Source organism: Pteropus medius, unplaced genomic scaffold, assembly GCF_902729225.1.
Source record: "Pteropus medius unplaced genomic scaffold, Ma_sr-lr_union100, whole genome shotgun sequence".
NCBI classification, from domain to species: domain Eukaryota; kingdom Metazoa; phylum Chordata; class Mammalia; order Chiroptera; family Pteropodidae; genus Pteropus; species Pteropus medius.
Genome location: NW_024349803.1, coordinates 3,949,758 through 3,972,449, shown reverse-complemented (window position 1 = coordinate 3,972,449; position 22,692 = coordinate 3,949,758). Strand labels below are relative to the sequence as shown.

Below are 22,692 nucleotides of genomic sequence, written 5' to 3'. Positions count from 1 at the left end.
TTTTAAGATCGGGAACATGGCAAGTGTGTGCTCTCATTATTTCTTTTTAACACAGTACTGGAACTCCTGGCTAGATTAATTAGACAAGAAACAAATGCCATCCAAATCAGACAGGAAGAAGTAAAACTATTTCTCTTTGCATATGACATGATCTTATGTAGAAAATCCTTAAGACTCCACACTCACCCACTCAACCAGGCCCCCACCACAAAATGTTAGAACTCATTAATGAATTCAGCAAAGGTGCAGGATATAAAAATCAACAAAAATAAGTTGTTGGTTTTTTTAATACAATAAGAACAAACTATCTGAAAAAATTAAGAAAATCTCATTTACGATAGCATCATAAACAATAAAATACTTAGGAATAAATTAAGGTTAAAGACCTATAAACTGAAAATTACAAAACACAGCTGTAAGAAATTAAAAATGACAAATAAAAAGAAATCCTGTGTTCATGGATGGGAAGACATAATATTGTCCAAAGAAGGAGAAAAGATAAAGGAAATGGGAATAACTGAAAAAAAAAAAAAAAAGGAATAGATGAAGATCACAATCACTGCCTTAAGGGGGGGGTTCAGAATTAAGGTGGAAACCTGAGTTATGAAGAAAGGATCTTTGTCCTCAGAAATGGGGTGGGGGGGAAGGGTTGATGAGGGTAAGTTATAAGTGGAAGAGAAAGGATAAAGTTGAAAAGGAGTAGGAGTGAGTGTTTAGCAGTTGAAAATAATGGGTTGTGGGGTCTAGCTAGATAATAAAAATATAAAAGTGAAGGCAGTTTCAGTATATCAGACAAGGTAGAGGATGTGGTCACTGGAATATGTGGTTAGAGCTCCCCCCCAAAAAGAAAAAAAGGATCACTGGTATAGACGCTGTTAAATTGTAAATTATGATGTTCAAAGTGTTACTTACAAAGACATGAAATCACCTAGATGAACAAGACAATTACAATCCCGAGGTAGAACTGAGGAGTGATATTTGACAGACAACACCAATAAGAAAGAGAAGGCTCACTTAGCTAGATGGTATGCGCCTCGAAAGAAGGAAGGTTTTTATAGGTAGCTAGACTAGTAAAATTTTAATAGCTATAATGGAGGACTAGAAAAATGCTGGCTCTGCACCTCCCTCCTCCCAACACACACACACACACACACACACAGAGAGAGAGAGAGAGAGAGAGAGAGAGAGAGAGAGAGAGAGAGAGAGAGAGAGAGAGAGAGAGAGAGACAGGCAGGCATACAGGCATTCCCCAAGACATACTGGTTGTGAGCAAAGGAACAGTTACCACTTGAGAAGACAGCACTGGAGAAGCATGTGCTTATGAAAATATTTTGAATTTCAGTTAACACAGGAGATGGAATAGGCTTTCTAGGAAGAGTATATATTCAAAAGTTATATATGAGAACTTAAGGTCTAAATGAATATTTAAATAATTGTTTTCAGATTTTGAAATAATCTTTAAATTATTTCCTTCCTTTGAAAGTATGCACACAAAAAAATGTTAAGCTCATTGTAACAATATAGATAGTTTTCTAAAATATACCCAATGTGCCAAAACTAAGGGAAGGGAGAAAAATCTACTCTGCTGTCAAGTATGTAGTATTGTATTTAAGCAATATTTTTGAAAGGTTATTTTCTTCAAAATTTTGATTATCTGAAAAGGTAGTTTAAAATTAAGCAAAAGTAGTCATCATTCAGACTGAATTGAAGGCCAGACTGATTTAGAGCTTTCTGAGTTGTGTTACTTTCAAATATCCTATTTGATTTATCTCTTAATAGTGTAATTTTTGGCTGAGATTTATGTTAATTACCAGCATCTCTGGCATATGACTCATGTGCTACTAGGCCCAGGATAAGTATATTCTCTGAAATATAATTATTATTTGCATAGTCAACAAATTTTCAGCAAATGTATCAAAGACAACTTTGGACCAATATGCCAAATTAATAGAGTATAAAATTTTTATTTTAAATAGGCTGCATTTCTGCCTTTCTTTTAAAAAGACTGGGGAAAAATTATTTACAATTCATTCAGGTTTCTACAATACGGTGACACTGTAGTAAATGTAGTTTCAAGTTACTGCACTTTAAAAGCTGAAGGGAGAAAAATTTCAATTTAAAAATAAGTTGTTATGGTTACCAATGTTTGCCTTTAAAAGCAGTAATTACATGAGACGTATGAGGACTTCCCATAAGTGCAGTAAGACCAGTAGCTGAAGTGTACACTAGTTATTTCACACACAAATTGAGGCTGCATATGCCAATTCCATTTCAAAGTAGTTATCATTTGGGCAATGCTAAAGAAAATGATTCACATCTTTCTAAACTGTAGATATCCGGGTAGAGACAAAAAATACTGAACGTAACTATTTTTAATCCACATGATGACTCAGATAGTTGAGAACATTTTCATATCTTTGGTTCTCTTTATTAAAGAGTGCTATGTAAAATTTTATAAAGCAGCTTCTATTGTTGAAAGGAGGAAAGGGTGTTTCTAATGTGTTTCAGGCATGGAAACTGCATAAATAGATTTTCACACCCTTGGTAAACTTGTAAAAAGCTAGGCTTATAGTTTAATGTTACTTCAGAGTAAAACAATTTCAATTCTTTAGATATAGTCAATTTTTAACTTCTTAAATAGAAATAAGGGGCCCTGTCAAAACTGATAACTAGCTCATTCTTAACTAACTGGGTCACCTGTCATATGTTACTGTATTATAGAATTTTTGTGTATGTCTGTTTTGTTCAATCAGAACATTCAGTATTGGGAGAATATCTATGAAACTTTTGACTCCAATATAATTCTAATGTCATCTTGAAATTATGAGGCTCATCTTACATCTTAATGGGCCTTCCTTTCAGAAAATGTCTACTATCAAACACCTTTGTTCTTTAATATTAGGGCTACCCTATACTAAACTAAAATAGCAAGTTGGACTCAATTGGCTTAAAGAATAGAGACTTATCATCATAAATAACAAGTGAAAGTGGCCTTAAGGTGACTGATTCAGTTATTCAAGGTTATCACATGGGACACCTAGGTTCCTTCCAGCTTTTCTCTCAGTCAGACTCAGAATGGGCCTTAAGATATTTCTTGCATAGTCACAAGATACCTGCCATACTTTAAGGCATTCTATTAGACACATATTGTTATACAGCAGAAGGGCGAGTTTCCTTTTTAGGTTCAAGAAGACTTACCTAGAACCAACCTAAGCTGACTTTCCTTGAGAGGAGACCAGACTTCATTCACATGTCCTTTCCTAAATAAACCACTAGTAGGCAGAGTAGGATTACCATGATTAGCTCACACGTTTAGGGATTTCTCCAAGCCATGTAGAAGAGAGGTGGGCATCCAAGCAAAACTGGGGGCTTGCAAGGAAGGAAGTGGGTTATAGTTGGTGAGTAGACAACCGACAGTATGCTATGTACTACACGGAAAAATTAAATCTTTGCATTTTATTTCAGTGGTTTAATTTTCCCGTCATTATTAATTATAACACACTAGTATTAAACAATACTTCGAGGACTCTAGAGATTTATTTTTAAAAGGGGAAAAAACAGTCATCAGTAATTTATCTTACTAAAGGTGATCATTTGATAAATGCCACTGACAAAAGAGAACAATATACTTTAGAGTATGAAAAAGCAAAATTACTTAATTTTGACCAATTAAAACGAAAGCTTTATCTCAAAAATGTTTTCTATTAATCTCACTTTTTTTCCTCCAGGAAAAGTAAGGCTAATAACTAGACATAGTTGTCAAACTGCATCTAGAATATTGAGACTAGAACACATTCAAAGACAGTAGCCAGGATAAGGGTGGATCTAACAACTGTGTTGTAAGTGTCAATAAAGCTGAAGATAGTTTGTCTGAAAAGGAGTCAGGGAGAATATGACAGCTTTAAAATATCTCAAGTACTGTCATTGTGAAGAAATACTAAACTGCATAGTTCTAGAGATAAGAACTAGGATCAAAGAATAATAACAAGTAGGAAGGTAAAATCTGGTTCAATATAAAATAGTACTTTTATCTAGCATTATTTTATCTGAAGATGGAACAAGGCTGCCTGCTCATCTGCTCATACGGAACAGGGATGAATATTGCAGCTAACCTGAACACCTAGTCTGAATTCATGCATATTATGTGTACCCAGTTATAACATCATGCCTGCAAAGTAATTTTTAATCATGATTTCACAATAAAAATCTGGGCTGGACAAGTCAAACACAAAATTACATGGCTAAGAAGTGTTGAAAACTGGATCTCAGCCAGGCCCATCTGTCTCTGAAGCCTGGATCTTCCCACACATCACACACTTAAGAGAAGTTAAATTAGCAGTTGTTAAGGAAGCATATGGGATTTCTGAGTTGGTGAAAACCGAGTATCATCTGATATTAAATCCCTTTCTAAATTAAGATGCCAGAAATGGTATTACTCCCTTCCATTTGTATGAGTACTTCCTAGTTTAAGAATGCTTTCACAGCTGTTCTCACCTTGGTTCCTCACAACAATGCTTTAAGGTAAGTAAGCGGGGGGGCAGGGGGGGGGGGGGGGGGGAACATTAATATCTCTTATTCTACTTCAGAGAGAAAGAGGACAACAAAGATGAATTCCTTTAATTTCCTTCTGGTTTACCTCCAAATATATTTGTATTTTCATTTTTTTTTTTTTTACCCATTGATCTTTCATTGGTTCAGCAGTCATTTATTAAGCACCTCTTACATGCAGGGTACCAAACTTCAACGACTTTGCAGTCTGATGGGAAGAGCTTGTAGTCACGAAGGATAAAGTAAGTTTATTAAAAATTATTTGCATCTTCTCCTTAGTTTATTAATTTTGATTCCGTTCTTATATCACTTTGATTTATCCCTCACTGCTGACTGTTCCTTCCTCTCGGTCTACAGAAAACTTCCCTGCCTCTAACAAGCTACCATTCCATTTTTCACTTGTCTCACCCTACTGCAATCTGACTTCCACACTCACCACTCAACTGAAATTGCTCTAAGGTCACCAATGATAACCTATGGCAAAAGCTTCATTTTTCTCAAATACTCTGCAATGCTGGATACCAGTGATTTTGATTAAACTCTCTTCTTGCTGCTTCCATAAAAATTTCACCCATTTTTCCAAAACCTTTTTGGCTCCTTTCACTCGGCTTTTCTTCTCCCACCTATACATAAATATTAGCTTTCCTTTCAGCTTTTTTCCCTCCTGGTCTACATGCTCTTCCTGGACAATCTCTTGTACTTCTACATGAAATTCTCAGGATGGTTAATAGTAATGGCATCACCACATACACAGTAACCCAGAACACAAAAATAATTATCTAGAAGCCTTTAATTTACTTTATTTATCTCCCAATTCTAGTCGCCAAATTCTAGGCATTTTAACAAAAATCTTCCTAAATTCTCTCTTCCCTCATAGTGACCTAGTCCAGACCCACTTCAGTCCTCACCTGAGTTATCAAAACTACCTTTTTCTAGTTATATCTATCCTTGTAGCAGACGTAGGTTCGTTCACAAGAATCCCTTTATGCAGTACATCTGGTCCAGACATATGCAAGAGACCCATGACTGGCCAGAGTACCACTTATCTACTCATAGCGACATGTCTAGTTCAGGGACTAACATATGATCAAAGCCTTCCTCAGAGTCTTCCTCAGGACTTTACTTTCTTGCCAAGGGTATCAGAAAAGATACTCTCTTTTCTTTTGGGATAATAAATAAGAACTATGTAAACTAAAATGCCTATAGGAGGAAAAAAAGAAGAAAGTTTAAAAAGGGTCGGGGAGTGATGGAGAATCCACTGTCACCAGGTCCTGGATCTAGCTCTGCCTGACCATTGCTATCACCTGGCCAATAAATTTCCTTTTGTGTTTAAGCCATTTTGAGCTGTGATTTCTTTCATTTGTAACTGAGTCCTGATTAACAATTCTCTGTACCACCCATTACTTTCTAAATCATAAGATACAATGCTATTTGCCTACTTTTATCTAGTCAACTAAATTTTATTAAAGTACACTATACAGAAGATATCCACCACTACTTTGGTCTTTAAGTTTCATGTATAAAAATGTACTTGTTCCGATTCAAATATACCATGCCATTTCATGCAGCTGGGCCTTTATGTATGCTGTTCCCTCTGCCTAGAATGCTCCCTTCCTACCTATCACAAAATATATAGTAGGGTTGCACAAACTACGGCTGGAAAATTACACTGAGGCCAAATCATGAAGGACCTTGAATACCACATTAAACTATGTACATTTTAACCTGCAGAATGATAGGGAGACCACTACAAAATTTTAAATCAAGAAATGACATAATCAGATTATTTTAGAGGCCTCACTGATATTTAGTATCAAAAATGAGGTCATACTAAAGACCAAGAAAACAATAGTAGGCTACTGCAATAGTCTAAGCCAGAGGCCACGAAGCATAGTAAAAGGAGTAAACTGGTACTTCTCTGGAAAAAAAATATTTGTCAACCACTGTTAATGGCACTGATAATCTTTCAAAGTTTTTAAACTAGCATTTCTACTTGAAGGAATGTAGACATAAGGAAATAATGTGAGGCCTAAAAAAATTTCCATTATCAGGATTTTACTGATGCATCATTGATAACAAAACATTAAAAACAACCTAAATGTTGAACAATAAAATGATTTAAAATGTAGTATATCACAAAATAAAACTGAATATTTATAAACTAAATTTTAAAAACATGGGACAATACTCATAAAAATGTTAAGTGGAACACAACACTAAATCCAATATGATTTTAACTATGTTAAATAATGAAGAACAGAAAGATTTTTTTTAAAGCAACAACAGTAAATTAGTTAAATCAATGGCAGAATTATGGATAATTTGTTCTTTCCTTCAGAAGTCTACATATTTGTTTTTTTCTGAGTAACATTACTTCTTAGTCATGATTTGCTAAACACAATCACTACTTTACAGGTAAGAAAAATAAGTGCTAGAGGGAAAAGTGATAAAAGTTTACATTCCAAAAAGAAATAAGAATTAAGACCAAAACCTGAACATTGTCGAGGTGAAGACTCACTGTTAAGCAAACTTGTAAAGCCAAAGCCATCTAACTCACAGCTTCAGAGAACTTAGAATAGCTGGTCACAGAATGTAGAACAAGGCTGTTGAGAATTTAAACTTGCTAGGTTACAACCACCTCTAAATTCAGGCCTCAAAAGCTATCAAACAACTAGTGAAAAGCAGACTACAAGAAGTAGCTTAAGATGCTTGTTTTTATAACTTTGTTTTCATATAAATAATCCTGCAAAGAAAAGGAAATGACAGAGTAGTTTGGAGAAAGGACTCAGAGAAAAGAGTTTAGAGACACTGTTGAGTATACTTAATTTTGCCTTTTAAAACATAAGTGTATGCTTTATTACATGAGATTATTATTTCCTTGAACTGGGATCTCCACAACCTTGTTACAACCCCAAATAAACTCTATAGACCTAAGAAGTCAATTCATTCAAGCACAATAACTATCAAAAAGTCATTTGGTAACTAACAAAAAAGAATTTGAATATAGTATTTGTGAAATAAAAGGTTTCAGTGATAGAAATTTGGATGGCTACTGGACATGAGAAAAAGACAAAATGATCATCAAGGACAATTTTAAAAGCTCGAGCTACCTGTATTTTTTCTAATAATACAAATTAAGAAACTGTGTTTTAGATGTCATTAATTACAGTACCACCTAAAAATCAAAACATCTAAAATATTTCTAATGTTGGTAGATTAAAGGTTGTATTAGAAGATACAGTCAGGTATACAGCTCTTAACCATTTCTCATACAAGAATATATCTTTTTAAAAATAACGAAATTACATATTGTATCACAAATGATACTTAAGTTTTGCTAGTTTTAATTCACCTATCTATATGACCAACTATACCATATCTTTACTTCCTTTGTCCTTTATGATGAATTTTTAAACCATTCCCAATGTAAATTTAGAAAGTTGGCAGAAACCAATGCAAAAGCACCATCCAGTGGTGAAAGATGAAAATCACAACTTACACAGTGATCACAGCAACAGTTGAATCTCTGACTCTCTCCCTGGTCTCCAACATACATTACGAGGAAACAAAAAATAAATGGGCTAAATGATATTGATGGTATCTGCTATTTGTTATAATTTTCCCAATAAAATCTGACCCTTAATCTTAATCTTACTCTTACTATCCTTAATTTGACTTTTTTTTTTTTTCTTTTTATGACTTGCCCACTCATTACCCAAATGCTTGACTGAATTAGGATGAGAGTATATCGAGATTCATCCAGAGCCTTTATGGAGCCAGAGGTTAAAAAACAGTTTACAAAGAGAAAGTGTGTGAGGGGTGAATTTCCAATGGAATTCTAGTCAGCAAGAGCCATTCCAGGTAACAACAAATGAGAGGCATTGTATGTTTGTTTTTTTAAATTTGGTAGATAATCCTGAAAGGTCAGATAAAAATTCACAATTGGTTAATTTATACAGAATTCAAATTTTCTAAAGAAAATATTAATCTTTAATGTGACAGAAAATTTTCCAATGTGAAGAACACAGCCTAACAGATAATGTTTTCATAATAATCTGCTCCCCTCCTACCAGCATACAGATGGATAAAATCTTTCAGCTTCCAATGTAACAGCTTTCTAATCACCTCCTCTTCTTAACAAAAAAAAAAAAAAAGGTTTAATTTAACTATAAACAAATTTTAACAGAAACCCAATAAAGGTGATTTTTTGTTTTGAAACAACTTTTCATCAAGTCTATTTAATATCAAATTTTTGAATAATAAAATATTTAACAAAAAGTACAGCAGGCTGCGACTTAGTAATGATAAAAAAGTCAAATACTGGGTTATAGTTTCTCCTTTTTATAGAATCTTTCAATATGTTTGAATTTCAAATAAGAAGCCTAATAATGCCAATGACATCAAACTAGCTTATATTCTTTTCACTACTGCCTTCAGTCTAACACATCTAGGTTTCATGAGACTTTTTTTAACTAAAATCTTTTGCTAAAAACACAGGAGTCACTCAAATGAGGTTCCCCAGTGATTACTGGATGGCTGACAAGTGTTTACAGGTGACCACAAACATATAACATGTACGAGAATGAGTTATGAGCAAGGTGATGCATACAACTGAGAAAAAAATACCTAGTAATTTACTAGTTTTTCAAGAGAAAATAAAGCTAACTGCAGTACTGTTATTTTCAGCTAGTTAATATTCTCTTCTCTAAGGTATAACAGAGATTTTTAAGCCCCCTCCACTAAAAATCTATTTGAATTAGGTAAGTTGCTATACTAAGTTTTCCAGGAATACAAGGCTCACCACACTTATAAACAAAATATCTACAACAAAGGATTTTGGCTGACACTAAGTATTTTTCACATACGCCTATGCATAAAAGCTAAGTTTAAGTCATGTAGAAGTCATAAATAGCAACAAACTACTGAATTATCAGAGCTTCCTATATTACTGCAGAGACACCACTGGAAAATAACCTACCATAATAGGAATTCCCATACTATTTTCCTCTGGTGGAAGCAGTAGCTGTATTGTTTCAATTCCACTCTCAGGCCTGTAGCAGAAAACAGATATCAAAAGCAAGAATATGCTGACACTAGAAATGAAGAACTATGTCATAGAAATAACACAGTACCTTAACAAAACATTTAATTATTAGAGAACATTAAAAATCTTACTAATTCAGAAGTTGATTTTACCCTTCTATCAAGAAAAAAAATTATTAAGCTGTTTACAAGACAGTTTTAAAAAGGTTTTCTTTATATATGAACCAATCCTTGTATTCTCAGAAGACTCGAAAAGTAGGATTTGAGTCTTAGAATTGCTAACAAGACATTCTCATTAAAACAAAACAAAACAAAACAAAACAAAACAAAACAAAACAAAACAAAAAAACATTCAAATACATTCATTATATTATAATCAAATAATTCCATGGGGATGTCTTAACCTAAGAAACTGTCTATAAAGTATAAAATAGTCAATTTGTATAATTTCTAAATATTTAAAACATGTTCATTTTAGAATTATATAATTTAAAAAATCAAAGATAAAGACAGGTAATTATTTTTTAAATGTATACTATTTAAAAATTTGTGATATTTACTATTTAGTAATTTGCTCCTTCCCCCCCTCCACTCAATAATTTGACCATATTTTTTTTTTTCACTTAACAATAGGGACTTTACCCATGTCCTTACATATTCCTTCAAAACATTTCCAATAATTATATAACATTATATACAAAAGTAATATCTTACTAAATTATTTAATCAATTTCCTAATATTGAACATTTGGGTTACTTCTATTTTTTATTCTTATATAATAATTTTTTCAGGATCATATCCCAACATTTTTAGTAAAATGGCTTGTCTTCAAATAAATAAAATTAGGCTTAAACTATTCTGAAGCCATAATTCTCAAGTGCAATGATCTAGAAAGAACAAATGTCAGAATTAAATTCCCTGTATAAAAGTATGTTGTCAATCATATTTCTTATTAGTCTGAAAGGATCATCAGTTTTTATCATCTCCATCATTGTGATTACTCCTATGTTCTAATTTGCCTTTCCACTCTGTTAGAAGATAGAAACCATCCTATCCAGTCTGGTGGATAGCTTCAGTTAAGATTAGCTACAGTTCTACACATATTTGTTTTTCTCCTTTTGTCAAAACTCTTTCTGAACAAATTAACCTTGTAAAAAAATATTAAAGGGTCATTATTTTTATTGTCTTCTACCATATTAATGTAACAGAATGGTAATATTAATTTGCCATTTGGTGGCAGCAAATACAAAAGAAAGTAAATTTCCTGAGTACTTCTATTATTACCAATAGGAGGGTACTCTTCTCTGAGTCATGTATCTTAAACAAGAGTTTCAAATGAAAAATGATGCTTTATAGGTTTTAATAGTTCTATTTTAATCTTATGTTAATAGTTAAGCTAAAAACAATATCATGAACAAATTTCCAATTAACCTGACTGAAAATAACAGACTTATGTCACTACAGTATTTACAATTACATTTACAATTGCCTCAAATAGTATGTGACTCTTGATGTTTATATAAAAAACTGTAATAACTTTCATTTGTAGTAATTTATATAAATCATGTAAAAATTACGTTTTCTTACTCTAACCGAATCCAGCTAGCCTAGCCTCCCACTTCCTTGAATAATGTATTCAATAATTTGTTAATAACTACTTATGTGCTAAGTACAAGGAATACAGCAGTGAACAAGAGAAATAACGCTTACATAAAATCTCTCATGCAGTCCTTCTCCCAGACTTGTAACACTGGATAGTAAAAGATGAGCTTGAGAGCCTAAATACTATACAAATATATATAATAAAAAAATATTATAGTTTCCCTCCACATATAATCTACAATAAAAAAAACTACACAAGAAATTAGAGAAGGAAATGAAAGAATATTATTTTTTGTATTATTATTGCCTTAATGTCTTTCTCTTCTTTTGAAACTCAAGTTATCTCAAAAGAGAAAATGTTTGGTGCATTTGTTACTGTTTATTCAACATCAAAATTACTAAGTGACTAAAATAAGTGAGTTACATCAAACTGAAAAATGTACGAAGAGTATCTTTTCATATAAAATTATAACACAAAGTATGTCAAAACTTCTTGCTAACTTGTTTATAGAAAGTGTCTCATACGCTAGACAGAGAAGCATGAAGCTAAGATCGCAAGTGGATTCAAGCTGAGACTAAATTTCTGCATATATTGACAGATCAACCATATAGTTAAACACATCTGAATACTGAGAAGACCCAGTATTCTACAGTGTGAACATCTCCTTCAAGAGCAGAGGTGTATCCTATTTATATAAGTATTTCTACCTCTATGGCTTTGCTTATTAGCACACAACAGTGATGAATAATTTGTCATGCATGAATATTTCTCATACTGACAATGGGATCTTTTCAGAAGAGAATTTTCATTTTGTTTTCTGTTTTTGTCTCAACAAGATAGAAGATATTACAGATTAAAAATTAACATCAGCAATTTCATATAGTCCAACTTAATACCAATTATTGATGACATAAGCTCCTTGAGGGCAGGCACCATTTCTTAGTCCCCTCAAGATGCCCATCTTCTAGTAATGGAGAAAGATAAGTAAAAAGTAAACTGCCAAGCAGTGCAATAAATGCTTTGATAGAAGTGTGTGTGTGTGTGTGTGTGTGGTAGTGTGTGTGTGTGTAGAGGAACATGAACAGACATATGGTCTATCAGGAATCATAAGCTAATTCAAAAATTTATATGGAAAAGCAAAGAAATTACAAGAGCCAAAATGATTTTTTAAAAAGAATGAAGTTGGAGGATTCAGACTCCTAGGAAGTTACCATAATCAAGACAATATGATAATGGAAGACAGGCATATAGATCTGATGGAATGGAATTGAGAGTCCAAAAATAGATCCACACAAACAAGGCTAACTGATATTGACAAAAACACAAAAGCAATTCAATAGAGAAAAAATAATCCTTCCAACAAAATTAGCTTATTTCTGGAACAACTGAATAATCCATTTGCGAAACAAACCAAAAAAACCCACTTAGACCTCTACCTAATATCACACACAATGTGGACCACAGACCTAAACTATAAAACTTCCCAAAGAAAATATAGGAGAAAATCTTTGGGACCTTGGAATAGGCAAATATTTTTTAGACACAATATTAAAAATACAGTCCATACATAAAAATATTAATTTATTAAAATTCATCAAAATAAAGAATTTTCCGCTCTTTTAAAGATATCATTAACAGAATGAAAATACAGGCTACAGACTGGGAAAAAATATTTGCAAATTGAGTATCTGACAAAGAACTTATATCCAAAATAAATAAAGAACTTATATAACTCAATAGGAAAGCCCAACTTTTTTAAAATGGGCAAAAGATATAAACAGTTTGATACTTAACCAAAAAAGACATACAGACATGAAGACATATAGACATTAATTATTAGAAAAATGCAAATTAAAGCACAACAAGATACTATTATACACCTACTAGAAGGACTTTTTATAAAAACTGACAATACCAAATGCTGGAGAGAATACAGAGCAATTAAAACTCTCATACATTGCTGCTGGGAATGCAAAATGGTACAACCACTTCAAAAAACAATTTAGTAGTTGCTTATATCTATTCATACAATTAACGTATAACCCAACAATCCTACTCGTAGGTATTAACCCAATAAAATAAAAACTGACACTTACAAAAAATCTATACGTGAACATTTATTCGAGCTTTATTCATAATTGCCCAAACCAAGAAGTAACCAAAACATCCCTTGACTAGAGAATGAAAAAATTGAACTGTGGTAAATATATATAATAGAATATGACTCTGTAATAGAAAAGGAACCAATCAATGACTGAAAACACCAACAACATGGACAAATTCTAGCTAACTTTAAAAAGACATCTGACACAGAGAAAAAGTAATACATACTGAATAGGCTTCAAAATACTCCAAAAACATTGAGAAATGGTAAAATGTTGGTAATGTTGAAGGTGGATAATAAATCCACAGGAGTTCATTAATATCTTCTTGTGTAACAAAGTTTAAAAGTTATATTAAAAATTTTTTAATGAAAGAAAATCAATTATATAGTGATATTTCAAAAAAGAGAATGCAATATTAGATCAATATCTCCCTTTGATTCTACTCACACATAACACTATTTCAAAAAGAAAAGTTAAAAAAAGTGTTTCAGTCCAAACTTAATCATTAAACTATATAGCAATATGTGTATATCAGCCAATTTAGGGAGTCTTGGGGATCTAGTAGATTCAAATCAGGGTTTTTCAAAGTCAGCACAACTAACATTTTAAGCCAAATAATTACTTGCTGTGGAGTCCTGTCCTGTCCATCACAGGATATTTAGCAGCATCCTTGGCCTTTTACCCACTAGACGCCTGTAGCATACTGCCCCCTCCAGAAACATGTTCAGATATTGCCAAATCTAATTTATCACTGATCTAAACTGGTTTCTTAGAATGGTGAGCTTACTATAAAAAAGCAAAAGGAACTTAATAGTATATTCTTCAAAATCTGCCAAAAATGAGTTGAGTAAAGCAGCATGAGACTAGCCAGAATCAGACAAGAGACTTTCTCCATCTTAACATGACTCCCGACCATACAAGAGCTCAAATATTTAATCTTTTAAAAATGTAAACATGTACATTTCCTTACTTAAATATAACATGCTAAATAAATTAGATGTTTTTGATGACTTATATTAAATATCCAGAAAAGGCAAATACACAGAGGCAGAAAGCAGATTAGTGACTGCCAAAAGCTGAGGGGAAAATGGGGAATTGCTTAATGAATACAGGGTTTCCTTTCGGGGCGATGAAAATATTCTGGGACTAGATAATGGTAATAGTTGCACAAAACTGTGAATGTATTTAGTGCCACTGAATTGTACACTTTAAAGTAGTTAAAACAGTGAAGTTTATGTTATGTGAACTCTACCTAATTAGAAAACAAAGGGTGAGGTAGGTTGTTCTTTATGCTGTTTGCCAGTGTGGATCTGAGAAATATATAACAATCACCTAAAGAGATACTAAATCTAACAGTGGAAATGTTATCTTACTCCTCTGAAAAGTAATTCAGATTACTTAAATATCCAAAGGGTAGAATGCCAAATCAACTTGATGGAATATGATGCAACCATTAAAAATTATAATTAGGAAGGTTATGTAGCAACTAGGTAAAACCTGAGTGGAATGAGATAAAGCTGGGTCTGAATCCATATTAGATATGGGAAGCTACATATATAATAATGTGTCCTTGACAAACATATTTTTTATGAAATAATATAGCTACCTTGTATGATGAGAAGTCATGCTGACACAAGTAAAGCATCTAGTGCAACATATTTTGCTCAATGAAAAGATTATAAAATTCCATATGTGCTGTTCAGAATTATGTATTATTCATTCTAACAGTTACTTAGTTGCTACTATGTGTTAGGTGCTCGCAACAAAGAGCTGGCACAGCATTATCGTAAAGGAGTTATAGTTTTAGTAAAGAGGACAAGCATGCACACAACGTGTTCATGATAAAAGGATATACGGTACAATGATAACTAAGAAAGCCCAGTCCTAAAAAACAGGCACAAAGGAAATGTTTATAAATGCTTAATTAATGAGACACATTATATAGTCATAGAGAAATGCAACTAACCTAATTTAGTGGAGGAGGGTGAACTGAGTGTATGTGTGCATGCATGCGTGTACAAGTGTTGTCAGGTATCACTTATGCTAGGAGGATGGTCTTTAAACAAGGAGTTCGCCAAAAAAGGTAAAAAAGCTTTTGTAATAAAGAGGACAGGATGCAAAACAACAAAAAGTGACACACTACAGGTAGAAATATAAATTGATACAGCCTCTGCAGAGGGCAACTGACAATAGCTAGCAAAATTATGGATGTACATCCCACTGAAAAAGATCTCCAAAATATATCAATTGAAGAGAAAAGTACAAAACAATCAAGTAAGCTATCTTGTGTATTAAAAGGGGAAGGGAAATAAAAACACATGTGTATATGCTTGTCTTGTCTATTGTGAAAACTGCATCACCAATACTCGATTCTATAATCTTCCCTGCATCACAGGGCAGAAGTTTGGAACTACATTTCCCAGAACCCCTTTTCCCAAATGATTCAAGCATCTGCCAATGAAGGACACTCATGTGAGATTTAACAAAGAAAAGGAGAACTATTATTGTCTAATAGCAACTGTGAGTAAAGGCATGGGCAGACAACAGACATGACGTTTGAAGTGGCTGCTGTGTAAGAATCATCTGCTTTTCCCAGACTCAATATTGTACAGCAGGTCCTTGGAAAATGTCCTTTTTTCAATTCATTTCATTATAACATTGATGAGATGCCACAGGAACTTAACTTATTTATATCAATTAGCCTATAATAAAACTGGTTTCATTATATGTCATTTCACCACATTTCCAAGAGCCCTATCGAAGACATTTAAGTGAGGACTTATGGTACAATTTAAATTTTCCAAATTAAAACCATAATTTCAATGGAATACCAGTTAAACTTAACAGTTTTTATGACAATTTTGAGATTTTAAAAAATGTATACAGAAAAGCACAAGGAAGAGTCAATTTTGAAAAAAATGAACTTCACGCCATATACAGAAATAAAATTAGTGTTGGTCAAAAAACTAAGTGGGTGAAGACACTCGGCATGTGTACACGCACATACATATAATAGCTGCATTTTAAGAAAAAAAATTGGCAAGTCACACAAAAAATTCCAATCAGTCAAAAAAAAAAATTAAAATATATTCAATTTCACTAGGAACCTTGGAAATATAAATTAAAACAAGATACTATGTAACATCTATCAGATTGTAAAAACTGAAGTCAAACTAAAACGATTATCAACAAGTATGAGAGTAAAGAATCAAAATAATTGGTACAACTACTTTGGAGATAATAAAAATTACATAGTAAAAGGTGAATATATATATATCTCATGACCCAGAAAGTCTACTTCCACACGACTTCTAGGACCTTTGATAGGGACACAAGGAGACACACCAGAAGATCTACTGCAGCACTACTTGTAATAGCTGAAAAGTGGAAACTATCTAACTGCAGTGCAGTATGTTAGGGGAGTAATCTGTGGTTTATTTGTATGAGAAATACAGCAATTATTAAAAAAGGTATCAACATGAATAAATTTTAAAAATAATGTTGCAAAAGACACATAGTATACCACTAAAAGTTCAGAAAAAAGATGACAGTATGTATTGTTTATGATATTGTTTATAAATATGGAAATACAGTATAAGTACAAAGAACCTGCATATTATATCAACTTTCAAGGTGGTTACCTAGGAAGGATGAAAATTGGGCTCTAGCTATATATGTAACTACTATTTATTTAAGAGACATGATGCAAATATATAGCAAAGTATTAACATCTGTTTGTTTCTGGTGACAGGTACTTAAGATTTCTACTGAATCTTATTTTATCCTGTATCTAAAAATTTCAATCTCATTAAAAATATTTTTCAAGAAAGATCATTCTACTTGGCTTCAGTGTAGATGAAATGAAATTGGGGCAAGATTGAAAAAGGGTAGATTAGTCAGAGAACTACTACATTAATCCAAGTGAGAATGAGAGCATGAACCAATACCATAAAAGTGGGAAGGAGAGAGACACCTATATTACAAATACATACAAATTAGAACTAGAGTTCTTCATACAGTTAGTTATTCAAGCCCGGTATGCCTGTGAGTCATTTTCTTTTAAGATTTTCAGCAAAGTTAAAAAAAAAAAACTCTCACAATGTCAGTTTGATTTGGGGGTTGTCTTATAAAATTCAAGTTCACCTTTTTGGTTAGTAAACATCACCTTTTAGTTAGTAAACTTAAGCATCCTTTCTACAAAATTATTTAGTAAAAATCAAAGCCTAGGGGAGGCCTTTATCCAGAAACTGTGCTCTACTATTATTAAATCTGATTCGTAGTATTATCATGTCTGAATTATTAACATAATGTACCAAACGCACATGCTTGTCGACTTGCACCAAAACTTGTCACTTTCAGTACTGTGTATCATATAAAACCAGCAGCTTATAAACAAAGTCTAAACTCCATCATCTCTAAATCATCATCTGAAAAATTTCTAGAAATGGATCTCAACAGTCATTAACATTGGATCCAAGCAGAATTTCAGGTGAAAATATTCCAGAGTCATGTAAGAACCTAATTATTCAGCTTTATTGAACAATGTCCTGATATATATAATTTAAATCTGAGAGTATCCTTTCATCAAAACTAATATTTCAGATGATTCCATCTTTCATATGTGTGCATGCATATGTATTCACACATATTCCTGAGAATGTATAGACAGATCATAACCCAAACAGACCCAGCTCTGATTAAGGAGAGAATGTAGGCCCACTGGAGTAAAAGGCCTACTCCCTATCACAAATCCCTGTAGTGAGGACCCTGCGAAACACCATTTGAAACATACTGCTCTTAGAAAATTACCAATATGCTAAGCCCCAGCAGTCATTTGTATGTGTAAATTTTTGCTAAAATACTGATGTAATGCAATTTTTAGAACCAAACAGTAGCCTCTTCCAGGGCTGTTTATCAGCATAAACTGCCTAAGAGAGACATTACTAAAAAAAAAAAAAAAAAAGGATAAAAAAGGAATGAATTAAAAGATGTACTCACTTTACCCTTTGCTCTACTTGTGCTTACACAGAGTTGCTTTTCAGTTTGTAATGCCACACCCTTCAGAAACTCCATGCATATCTTTTTATTACATTTGAGAGAAGGAAAAATAGTTTGTTTCTGTTAACTCTAGAGTGGAGAAAATGATTCTTGAGAACCATTCATTTTTAGAGGTAAAGATGTAGGTATTATAACTTGGGCTCTGTGGCTGATACAGCACTCTTTGGGCACCGGTGTCACTGAGTATAGATCAATTAGTTATTAATACTGACCTATTATTGTTTTCGTTTTCTCTCTTTTAAGTCCTTTATAGAACCATTTTTCCTTGTTTCTGCTCCTAACCTTAGTCTTTTAACAGAAGAACAGAAACTAGGAGGTTAGAAAAAAATCTCTTTTTAGATCACATGAGGGTGCTTCAGGTAATAACCAAGAAGGAGCCAGAAAAGGGGTACGAAGATGAGGCCAGGATCCTAACACCATTCAACCCTCTTCTGAGTTCTGCCTTTGTCATAAGACACTGGTATACACCAGAAGCTTCCTTTGGTAAATGGATATAGCAGCTTTTAAAATACAAATTCATCAGTGTCAACAACCCCATCTTTCCCCAGTACAAATATACATAACACAAAAACTGCACTTTCGTAAGTTACTGAGGTAGCCATCTTCTTCCATGGTTCACTTCTTCCCTGTTAGAGAGTTTGCCTAGCACATGGCCCTCACAGCCACATCTCATTTGTCAAAAGTGACCGGTACCATTCAAGGCCCAATCCTTGGTGCTTCTGCAAAAAAGAGGAAATTTTGGAAAGCTACAGGGTATGTCTCACTTTGGAGAAGGGTAGAATAACTAAACCATGGCAAAGGAAGGAATGCAAATGTATATCAGAAACAATTGGAATCAGGCAATCAAACAGCCAAGACACTCACTTGTTAGATGGTGGGCATCATTCTCTTTCAATGCAGATTAGTTTCCTTCAAAGAGTGGCAAACATGAATGAACATGGACAGCTTTCAAATACTACATCTTACTACATCAGAGAGAAATGATTCTATTTCCTGGTTTCAGTTAAAAACTCCCAAGGAATTCTGACTGGCATATGTGAAGGAAGGTTGTGGGGCAGGGTGACCAAGTAGTGGAGGACTCTAGTAAGTCCCATTAGAACCATATGGTAAGGGACAGAGAGATGAGAGAGAGAGAACCCAAAAGTAAGGGAGTACTGTTCCCATAAGACACAAACATAGTAGGTAGGCAAAATGACGTAATTATTTTAATAAGACATTAAAAAAGCTGTTTTAAAAATCAAAGAAATCCAGGTTAAAATCCTTAATCAGTTAGCCAGCAATAAAACTTGGACAAGTTGAAATCTCTGAATTAGTTTCCTTATCTATAAAATGAGACTAAAGTAAGATTCAGGGAAAAAAAATTATAAAGCTCCTAGTATAATTCTAGTACATAATAGGCATAAAGATAGAAATATTTTGTTAGATCATTTATTAAATCTCACTTTTTTAGCAGTAAAATTAGAAATACTTAAATGTTTACACATTCACTGTATAATCACAGAATCATACAATTTCAAGGGAAACACACCAATGCTTCATTATGTACAGGAAGAAGTATTTTATGCCACCTTTAAACTAGAGAAGTTTAAACTGAAATCACTTCCTGTAGTTTTCATCTACTAGTTCTTAGTTTGACATGATAAAAGTCCATTCCTGCTTCCCCATGGCAGGCCTTCAAATATTTGAGGCAACCATGATGCCTCCTATTTCCCTGCCCAGGTTAATTTTGCTGGCTATATAGTCTTATTTGCCTTAATTATTCCATATAACATGATTTCAAGTGTATCTCCACTCTGAACATGCATCTATTGCCAAAAATATGATAATTCAGGTGTGGAATAGTCAGAATTGAGGGTTCCTTGTCATTTCCCTTACACCAACCACTATACTTCGTTTTGTCACATGCTGATACGCCAGCAAGATGTACGTACGTATACACACACACACACACACACACACACACCATACACACACACACCTACCATCAATAATATGCAAATGGAATTAATTTTTGGATGGAAGAACTGGATCTTACATTTCTCCTTATTCAATTTCCTTTTGTCTGATTCAGCTGATCATATCAGCCTTCAAGATCAATCCTCTTAAGCTCTTTAATCTGTCATCCAAAGTCTTCACGATATTAGATTGTCAAATGTGACATTCAGCAATATTTCTGGGTCTCTTCCTTCCAAGTTTACTCACCCAACACCCAAGTTAGGTGTGACCATATAACTTGCCCCAAGTTAGGTGTGACCATATAACTTGCTTTAATCAATTAAATGTGAGTTGAAGTGATGTGAGAGAAGCCTTTGAAGGCTGATATGCAATTCATCAGGTTCCTTTTCTCATGCCACAAACACAATATTCCAGAAGGTAAAAACTCCAGAATGGGTTTCTGCATGCAGACAACATAAAGCAGAACACCCTGCTAATCTGAGAATGAACTTGTAATATAAGCAACAAATAAATATCTTATTTTTAAGCCACTGAGATTTGAGAGTTATTACTACAGCAAAATCTAGCCCATCCTGGCTTAATATACTCTCCCTTCCATAATAATACCATCTGTAAATGTGATGAGTTTGCCTCAAACCTCATGTAATCCATTGAAGATAGCACATTTCATCCACAAAAAGAAAAGTTAGGTTGTTTTAGTTTGTTCTCAATGAATTTAGGCTAAATCTTAATGATTAGTGCTTCACCTCTCCTGGAAACAAATAACTCTTTAAATAATTTATTCTAGAATCCCACCTGAGAGCCACTTCAGCTCTATAATCTTTCTTCTTCCCATTTCTGAGAAATGGAATGACCCTTCTCTATCTCTAGTCTTCAGGTATCTCTCTCTATAACTTCACAAGACCTGAAAACATAAAAAGCTAGAGAATTCACTTTCAAGTTCTTACTTGAAAATAGTTCTTACTATTTTGCTTTAACCCAAAGACTGATCTTTCATGAGAAAAATCTTTTCCTTTAGATGTAATATTCATGTCTTCCCATACTGAGCTATTCTCACTATCCTGTGCTATTCACTCACTGCTTAAGATATGTTCAACATTTGCCAAGGACCTACTATATATAAGGCAACTGCTTGGTCTGAGATATAATCTCTGACTTCAAGGAATTTAGTTAAAAATGTCAACTGAACACTAGAAAGGGCAAGTGGGTAAGAGAGACAACAGAAGGGAACTTGAATGCCCTATAAAAGTATCATAGCACAGTGCCTAAGAACACAAACTGAAGTCAGACAGTCCTGAGTTTTATCCATAAAACTGGAAAAATTAATAGCAAAGGACTGGTCAAAGAATTAAATCAGAAAACACAAGTAATGGACTTAACTATATTTAATACTAATATTATCCAAAATGGTTAATAGAAAAAAATTGACATACTGATATGACTAATCATATTTACATTTTAGAAATATTATGCTTTGGATCGAGTAGCAATAGATTAAGATTAAAGGGTGAGTCTGAAGTCCAGAAATACAGTTAAAAGGCTGTTGCAGTAATCAATGATTCAGGTAGACAGAAAGAATAAGAGAAAAATCACCAAAAAAGTTTAATCCTGGCTCTAACAATAACTGTATAATCTTGTAAAACTTAACATCCTTGCCAGGCTTCACTTCTCTCATCTAAGACTTGACCTAGATAATTAAAGTTTATTTCCACTGTATCACCTCTTTTTAATTACTTCACATTTTATGTATCTATAATGACAGTTATAGGCATCTCTTACACAAATATCTTCAACAATAACAAAACCCCCAAAGAATAATTAAATGCTAACAATTATTTTTAGAAGCAAGCACAAAACACAAAAAGTATACACAATGCCAAGGACTGGAAGAAAACTTCATCTGTGATTGGGCTCTCTCTGACAGCAAAAAAAAAAAAAAAAAAAAAAAGCTGTTCTAAATCTAGAAACTGTTGAGTTAAAATTTTCTTTGCAATGCAGACTACCTTTATTATTTTATTTTTAAAAACCCAGAGCTGTCTATGGAATAACATTAAAAACTTTCAAGATGTTTTTTCTATAGTAAATCTTTAGATAAATTTCTAAATCAAATATCACATTCTATTTAATTTTTCCATCGGTTAAAACTAATGGACAACAAAAAGAAAAGACATCCAAATGAGAAAGGAAGAAGTAAAATTATTTCTGTTCACAGACCTTACATGTAGAAAACTCTAAAGATTCCATACACAAAATTATTAGAACAAATGAATTCAGCAAAATTATAAGATACAAGTCAATGCACAAAAATCAGTTGTTTTTAATACACTAACAACAATCAAAAATTAGAAGGAAATTAAAGACACAAATAAATGGAAAGA

General features: G+C 33.1%; 1 protein-coding gene across 6 annotated transcripts in view; it reads right to left on the bottom strand.

The window, feature by feature from the left end:
- The window catches only part of ANKRD28 (ankyrin repeat domain 28), a 151,818-nt gene that overhangs the window by 108,571 nt on the left and 20,555 nt on the right, over positions 1-22,692 (bottom strand). Inside the window, exon 2 of one of the 6 annotated variants that reach the window (XM_039837077.1) lies at positions 9,527-9,599. The exons of 2 other annotated variants lie outside the window; for them this stretch is intronic. In XM_039837077.1, the coding sequence (XP_039693011.1) occupies positions 9,527-9,599 (73 nt within the window). Of the gene's footprint in view, positions 1-9,526; positions 9,600-22,692 lie in introns of those variants that run through there. 3 more of the 6 variants (XM_039837061.1, XM_039837073.1, XM_039837062.1) reach the window with 3 other exon arrangements.